Below are 8,127 nucleotides of genomic sequence, written 5' to 3'. Positions count from 1 at the left end.
TTTATATTAAATGCGTTCAAATGCACAAAGAGATAAAGGTGTTATGTAAAGGATTTCGAATAAATTTTATCTTATAGATTCACTCTAATTCTGTTATGCATTTTCATCTAGAATATGCATTTACCAATCTCACCGTGCCGGAGGCACGGGCTATACACTAGTGAATCTTAATTTCAGGAGAGAAGAGGGACCACTCTTCTCAAGAGGTAAGTTTTTTTTTTTGTATATTTCATCAAAAAAAATTTTTTTTTTTTGTATGAAAGTAGGCTTATGCCTAGAATTTATTAAATTAAAATATTGGTTTTATTTGTCGCCAATAGACTTACAATATGCAATTAAGGTTATTAGGAACCTCCCAAATCTGAGTTACATTCTCATTAAGAGCGAACTTAGCTAATGAGTGAGCAACTTCATTAATCTTACAGGGACATTTAAATTGTACATTCTCACAAATTGCAATTTCTAATTGGATCTCCGATACTATAGTCCTGATCCTTCACGGTCTTCATCTGATCTTGAACAAGCTTTAGCTACAACCATTACATATTTACATCTTCTTCGATAATACAGTTCAAATAATGATTTCGCTCGAACAATGATTAGTTTACCGCCATTGCTTTCGCTACTAATTCCTTTGGAACTGTGATGTTCTTTAGTGGAGTACTTTTTTAAGAAATAAAATATTTGTACGTCAAATTTAAGTTAGTCTTTTTACCATCGGCTTATAAATTTTCGTTCAAAAATGACAACACATTTCTTCTCTGTTGATACAAATTTGATGAAGAAAACTTGTAGACAGTATAATTTTGTGACAAAAATTTCACCACTTCCAAGAGAAGTTTGTCAAAAAAAAATGTAACCGTCAGCCATTTTTTTTCTTTCCCACAGATTCGGAGCCAAAACATGAGGACTTAGGTTTGTCTAGTGTGGTGAGAATCCAGTGGGTGTGCATGGGAGAAAGGCAAAAAAGATCGAACTCTTTTGTGGAGTTTATAAGTTTTTACTTCAAGGGCTTCAAATTGAGGTTTAATTTAACTACTATAAATAACAAAGTCTAAATAATAAAATAAAAATATTATACTTCTTCTCCAAAGTATGATGTTTCAACTTTCCAATACCAGATGATTTCCCAAAGCTTTCAACAAAAAAAAAAAAATGATTTCGTAAAGAGAAGTCCTAGCCCCCTATAGAGAAAGAGGGGACCCGGTCCGTACAATAGAGAGAGATAAATGTTTACATATTATTTAGTATTTATACAAAAGAAAATTAAAATGAAAACTTTTCACTTATCAATGTGTCTTCGTCTGGCGGCCCAACAAGTTGTAGAATAATATGATGCTGATGTTAGTTAGGATCATGAAGACGATTGCGAGATATAACAACATATTATGGCGACGCTTTTGTAGAATATCCAGTTGGCGTTCTTCAGCTTCTATAGGATCTGAATAAACAAAAAAGATTTAAAAATGCTAAGACAAGAAAAATTAATTAAAGGCATATATAGTTTCGTGAACTTTGAAATTACTTACCAAAATAGTCATTAGAAGTATAGTCAATCTCGTCTACTGATGATTTATGTCCACGGAAATAAATAATTCCGTTATTGCAATCGTGAGAAAGCTCAAATTCTTTCTCGAATGTTAAATTACAATGAATCTCTGTGCACTTCTGAGCTGATAGTGTGCCCATAACAAGCTTTTGATCACCATTCGTTAGGTAAAGATGAATTGAGTCATCGTTTTCTTCTCCTTCCTTCTTTACTTCACCAAGTGATGCCTACAATCAACCACAGTAACTTATTTAGATTACACACAATAAATGGCTTGGCTATTGACTTGTTTGAGTCTGAATCCGACACGTTTGAATTTGACTTACCCAAATCCAAGTCAGAGTTTGAGTTGCGCGTATGAGTGTGACACGTCTAAATCTAAGTTTTGAGTGTGACTTTCCTAAATTTTAGTCGTATGAGCCTGAACCGTCCAAATCTTGACTCTTTTGAATAGAAACACCCACCAAAGTAAAAGATAATCAACATCCTTTACTAAGTGTGGGTGTAGTTCCCAAATAGGTCATTAATATGAGTACTACATCAATAAGAAAGACAAACCCTTGCATTTTGTAGTCCCAAATAACTCATTTATGGGAGAACGCCATTAATCAAAATTACTATAACACTTTTTATTATTGAAAGTAAATAATCTGAGCCTGATTCTTCTAGATCGTCTGAGTCTGACTCTTTTGGACTGTCTGAGTCTGACTCTTTGGATTGTCTGAGTCTGACTCTTATGAATTTAAGTTTAGTTCTCGCACTAACCATATGGCCAAGAACGCTATTCATCGCAATAAGAAAGTATATATTGCTCTTCATCAAAAAAAAAAAGTATATATTGCTAATCAATAAATGTAACCAACCTGTGAAAGGTGCAAAATTTCATCTTCACCAAATTCAACCTTTAGGGTTTGTCCTGGTTTCACTTCAACACCTAACCATCATTAACCCGAAAAAAAAAAAAAATTAATCCAGTTTCAATAAATATAGTGGAAATTTGAATCAATAGTTTTAGTTGTTTCGGATTGATCATAATTGGGACAAGTTTGGGTTAAAGACTTAAAGTGGTTGGAGTTCTTAATTATTATACATGAAAATTGGAAATCCATTCATGAAAATGGTATGAATTCACCACATATGAGTTTGTTGGACTTCCCACCTTAACTCCTTCAAGGTCTGGTTTCAAACCAGACTCGGTCTGGTCGGAAACCAGACCGAGATCTGGTTGTAGAAACCAGATCTCGGTCTGGTTTGAAACCAGACCGAGTCTGGTTTCCGGCGAACGGATTATAGAGAGAGAGAGAAGGGTTAGAGAGAGAGAGGTAAAGAAAGAAGATGAAGAAGAGAGAGAAATGAAGAAGAGAGAGAAGAAGAAGAGAGAGAAGAAGAAGAGAGAGAAAGAAGGAGATGAAGAAGAGAGAGAAATGAAAAAAAAAAAATATATTTTGGTAAAGGTGGCCGGCCGGAATTTTTTATTCCGGCCGGCAACCTTTCGCCGGAGAAGAAGGGTGAGGTGGACAGAGTGATGTGTCAATTGTTAGATGAGGTGGACAAAGAAAAAGAAAAAAAAATAATTACAGAAATGCCATGGGGGTAGAATTGGGAGGTTGAAAAAATTTGGGGCCATTTAGGAATTTTTTGGGGCCAAAACGAACTGCCGGACACAATTAGGGGCCAAAACGGCCAGTTGGTCACAAATCGAGGGCTAAAACGGAATTAACCCAAATAATAATAATAATAATAATAATAATAATAATAATAATGAACCCTAAAATGGAAGGAAGACAACGAGTAATTAAGACGTGAAATTTTGGCAGACAAGGAGGAAGAGGAAGAGAATAATTTGAATTCAAATTAGAAGTTGAGTTGATAGCATACATATTCATAAAGGTGAGTTTAGATGGTTTGTTATTTTGTTAAGCAAATCTCACTAATTCTAAGAAAATTTGGTATAACAATATTGAGAAGTTTTAGTTTATGTCTAAAAAGATTATTTAACTAACATAAACAAAAAGATGCGTTAAAATATTCATTCAAGTTGATAGTAATAAGAGAAGAAATTCAATTTCTATATGGGAGAATATTATCAACTGTAAAAAAAAAAAAAAAAAAAATAGGAAGCTAATTCAACAAAAAAGAAAAAAAAATAGCGTGTGAAGGAGAAAGAAGAAAAAGACTTACCCCATAACTCCATTGATATGATGATTGGAAAAGAGAGGGTGGGAGGTGAATTTTAATTTCGGCAGACAGTGAGAGAGATGGAGAGTGAATTTAAATTCTAATGTGTACTGACAGTATCATATATATATATATATATGCAGATTCGAGATGGAATCTGTTTTCAAAAAGTAATGGGATTGCAAGATTTCTATTTTTGTAGGAATCAGTTTTGTTGGGTCGGCCAGTAGCCGACTGATGTTTTAAAGTAGGGGTCCCACCGACTCACACGAAAATGCCCTTATTCCCCAAATTTGTGTACCTCCCCACCCTTCATAGGTCATAGTCCCATTAGGGGTGGGAACGTTACCCGCGAGCCCGGAGCTGCCAACGGGTCCGTGCCCATGACTGACTACGGGCACCCGCTACTTGTCAAGTAGTAGATCCTGTTCGGCCCGATGTGATGATGTGGGCTGGCTCGGGTAAAAACCTTCACCTGACCTCCCGCCCACACCCGAACCCAATAGAGCAAGCCCGACGGGTGTCAAAATTCGACATTAGCAGAACCCTTTGCAGGTTTTCACCCCAGGTTTCTAAGGAACAAGGAGAGAGGAGCAGGAAGAAGGAGCGGAAGCTAGGAGCAGGATCTGGAAGATCTTAAATGGAATATTTCATCATAACGGATGATGTCATGCATCAAGTCCCGGTTTCTTGTCGATTTGACGAAAGACCAAATTTCGCCATCAGTAGATAGAGCGTAAAAATTATCGATGTTTCGAGAAAATAAGAAAAAAATTCGGAAAAAATATCAACCGGTGGAAAACTAAAAATTTCCTTAAACACACCCTCTATTTTATGTCACCGGTATAGTCGCCTACCAGCAAAACTCGTCGGAGTCTCATCTTTTCTCTCTTCTCCCTCTCTTCTCTTTCTTTTCACTCTCCCTCTCTCTTCTCTTGCTCTCTCTATCTTTGGCAAAGGGGATCTCCCCCCTTCGCCGGAGGTTGTCTAATTTTGTAACCAGACGAGAATGTAGTTTCAAAACCAGACAAGACCAGAATTCGGTTGCGGGGAAGGGGTTCCTCCCTTTCGTCGGGAATAGAGATAAGAAAGAGAAAGAATGAAAGGAGAATAAAAGGGAAGATAAGAGAAGAATAAGCGTCGCCGGAGATGGTGGAGATGTCGCGGGAATTTGTGGTGGAGGACGTCGAAGTCGATTGTGGTAGTGGAAAAGGAAGGAAAAGGAAGAAGCTGAAAAGAATAAAGGTTTGGATGTTTGGAGGAAACAAAAAGTTCAAATTTACTTTGTTTCCACCAAAAACTCTAAACCTCGGAAAATTTCTTTATTTCCCCATAACACTGACCTACAAATTAGAAACTTAAGAAACTTTTTAAGGTAACAGAAATTTGTTGAAAATGTTTAAAGTTTAACGACAGTATTTTGCTAAAAAACCAAAAAACCTTTGCATGTTCAATACGTCAGCGATGGTGTTCAAAAAACCATTGCAACATCCGTCGGTGAAAGTATTGCCGGTGCCACGTGTAGCAATGGTTTTCCTGCCGTTGGTGATTTTTCTAAGATGATTTTTTTTTATTGGCGATAGTTTTAAAACCTCACTAATACCTAGCTTTTTTGAGTACACGTCGAAAGATTTATCAATGGTCGTGCCACGTGACCTCCTTTATGTTGGTAAGTTACCATTGTTATGCAAGCATATATAAATAACACAGGTTTTGCCCTAAAAAAAGATATGATCCTTACCCTTCCATTATTGACTTTCAACCCGACCCACCAAACCAACTCGAGTGTTAGAATGTCTTTGCAGGTACTTTACCACTTATTCACTAGCAGCACAAGGATCAGTAACTCGAATGTTCAAGAAGGACCATTCAGAACGATTTCTATTAGAAGACACTTTCTGACATAATCGTGTTGGTTTCGGTGTACTGATTCAACGATTTGACTCAACGAGTCTCTAACCGAATCACTGACGAAACTGGTTACTTCTTTGATTTTATTTGTAACTCAATCAAAACACTTTCCTTCCAAATTAATGGAGAAAGACTAAGGAAGAGAACAACTCAATATCTTTCGTATTTCTAACCGATAATGTCTGTTATCCAGAACAGATGATTCGTAGTCGAATCTCACTATCGATTTAAGATCGAAAATAGGAATTGTATCCCTTTTGTGTTTTCTGATTTATTACTTTAAAATCAACACACTTCTGATTTGAAAAATCAGAATGTCTTTGATTAAGAAATCAGATAAACTAGAAAGAAAAAGAAATATCAGAGGGTAAGAAGAAGAATATTTTTAATCGAGGTGAGGTATTTCTTTTCTCTTAAGACAATTGACGCCCTGTATAGTACCAAAAAGTTACTGGCGTTTGTCTCACAGGATACAACGATTACCTTTCCATTCAGTGGTACTTCGAATCAGAAAGCAGTCGAACTTGAAAGTATACTAACCTCTGAGTTAATACAAATAGACCAAACTTCTTGCTTATGAAACTCCTCGAAAACTCTGCTAAATCTTTCTCTTAGACACTCTAATATGATCTTCTAACAATTCTGGATACTCTGGAAAAAACGGATTGGAATTTGGAGTTGATTTGGATCCTATAGATAGGTTTCGAATAGACACATGCATTTGGGACATCTCTGTTGGTTAAGGGACGCATCTGTTGAGAACTAACAGTGGCGCATCACTTAATTCGTTACAGATCATGTCGGTTGCAATAAGGAGCGTCAGAACTTACTCAAAAGCTTGGGAGGAACGTCGTCTGTTAGATCCATGACATCATCCCCGAAAGTAGCCCACTAGAAGTCCAGATGACCGTTAGATGAGGTAAGGGAGATGTCCCACCCCATGCCCGACACGGGCTTAACGCCATCCGTTGGATCTGCGCGGACTCAACAAGGGCCGTTAGATCCGTTGAGTGATTCTTGGCTCTAAATTTAAGAGCTCGACGAGACGAACGCAATGGTGTGCTCCGTTTCTGAGTTTGACGACTTGAAACAATCTGAAATCGACTCTGATTCTAACAAATTGAAAAATTGGTTAAACGTTATTGTGCTCCTGACTGGATCAAAATATACCCATACGACCAAAATAAGTCAAGTTAGATTAATACAATTCATATCCATCCAAGTCAGACCCTGAATAATATTTTGTTTGCTCAGAGCTGTGTTGCTCACTGAACACTAAAAAGTTATAAATCTTTATGACAACATGATCTTTTTTGATATTTAAAAACAATGAACGTTGCGTTTGGTTCAAAGGGTAATACAACAGGTAGTGAATGTAATATGTTATATTTAACTCAGGGTTGGCCAAAATAGGAAACTACAAAGACAAAAGAATGAAGAAATAAAACGATATTCCGGGTTACAAAAAATTTTGGGTGGAAAAAATTAGACACTACTCTTCTTCATCCTCTATCTCCTACATCTGACCACCACCACAACCACCATTTTGTGAAAGCTGACAACAAAACCTCAAACTAGATTTCATTGGGAACCCTCCTCGATAATTTTAACAGTTTCAAATAAAATTGTGATTGGAAGAACTCAAGATACCCTAAATGTTACGCTAATTTGGGTTTTATTGTCGGAGTTACACAAAAAACCAGACTCGAAGATCATTATGATTGTCGGAGTTACGCTAATTTGGGTTTTATTTTGCAGAAGGAAATAGATTAAAGCATGATAGATTAAGTCTAACTTTCTTTAATTTTGCATAAGCGATCATTCAGAGCATGCGTAGTAAGTTTAGGAATGCATCAGTAAGACTAGGGCTTTAAACAAGTAACTATTCCATATTTAAGTATGTGCAAATAAAAATAGAATAAAAAAAAGCGTCAAGAAACACCCATCATCAACTATTTACATGTTAGACGAAGAAGAAGAAACAAGAGAAAAAGAAGACATGGAGATTACATAAGAAGGAATTAGCTCTATAGAAGTCCGTATAATCACCGCCGTAAGGCTGCCATCCAACAAACGAACTAAGTACCCCATTATTTCAAAGGTCACTCGTCGGCCATCGTTCAGCACCCCTCTGTGGGAGAGTTGCAGGAACAAAAGGGTTCGCCGAACAGAATCGCCTCTAAGTTCTGAAAGATAGACAAGCCGCTAAATCGAAGAACCCTGATCAGACCTTCGCCTTCAACATCAATGTGATAACGACGGACGTAAAATTCTTCAGTAAGAAGCGTCAGACGAAAATTAACTCTAAGATTATCTCGAGGAAGAAGCCCTTGGATAGAAAAACTGGCCATGAAGGAAACGGATGAAATTATCCACTCATCCAAGCCATATTTATAGGCCCAGGTCGTGGGAAGACGGAACAGGCAGACGGTTCAACCAAAAAATTATTAACAAAACAGTAAGTGTGGAAGCAGAATCATAGAGCAGAA

At 36.9% G+C, this 8,127-nt stretch overlaps 1 protein-coding gene across 1 annotated transcript; it reads right to left on the bottom strand.

Annotated features, from left to right (window-relative positions):
* Positions 1-1,055: 1,055 nt before the first annotated feature.
* Positions 1,056-3,894, bottom strand: LOC147565634 (histone deacetylase HDT2-like). Its single transcript, XM_086667933.1, has 4 exons — positions 3,731-3,894; positions 2,413-2,483; positions 1,530-1,776; positions 1,056-1,441 (listed from the first exon to the last, which is right to left on the bottom strand). Exons 1-4 carry the CDS (start codon positions 3,741-3,743, stop codon positions 1,290-1,292), a joined length of 483 nt encoding a protein of 160 aa, XP_086524059.1. The 5' UTR covers positions 3,744-3,894; the 3' UTR covers positions 1,056-1,289.
* Between the last annotated feature and the right edge of the window lie 4,233 nt (positions 3,895-8,127).

This window comes from Eschscholzia californica, unplaced genomic scaffold, assembly GCF_041429995.1.
Source record: "Eschscholzia californica isolate CP2 unplaced genomic scaffold, dmEscCali1.0.p SCAF_1, whole genome shotgun sequence".
NCBI lineage: Eukaryota > Viridiplantae > Streptophyta > Magnoliopsida > Ranunculales > Papaveraceae > Eschscholzia > Eschscholzia californica.
Note: the sequence above shows the minus strand (reverse complement) of the source record. Positions and strands in the feature narration are given on the sequence as shown.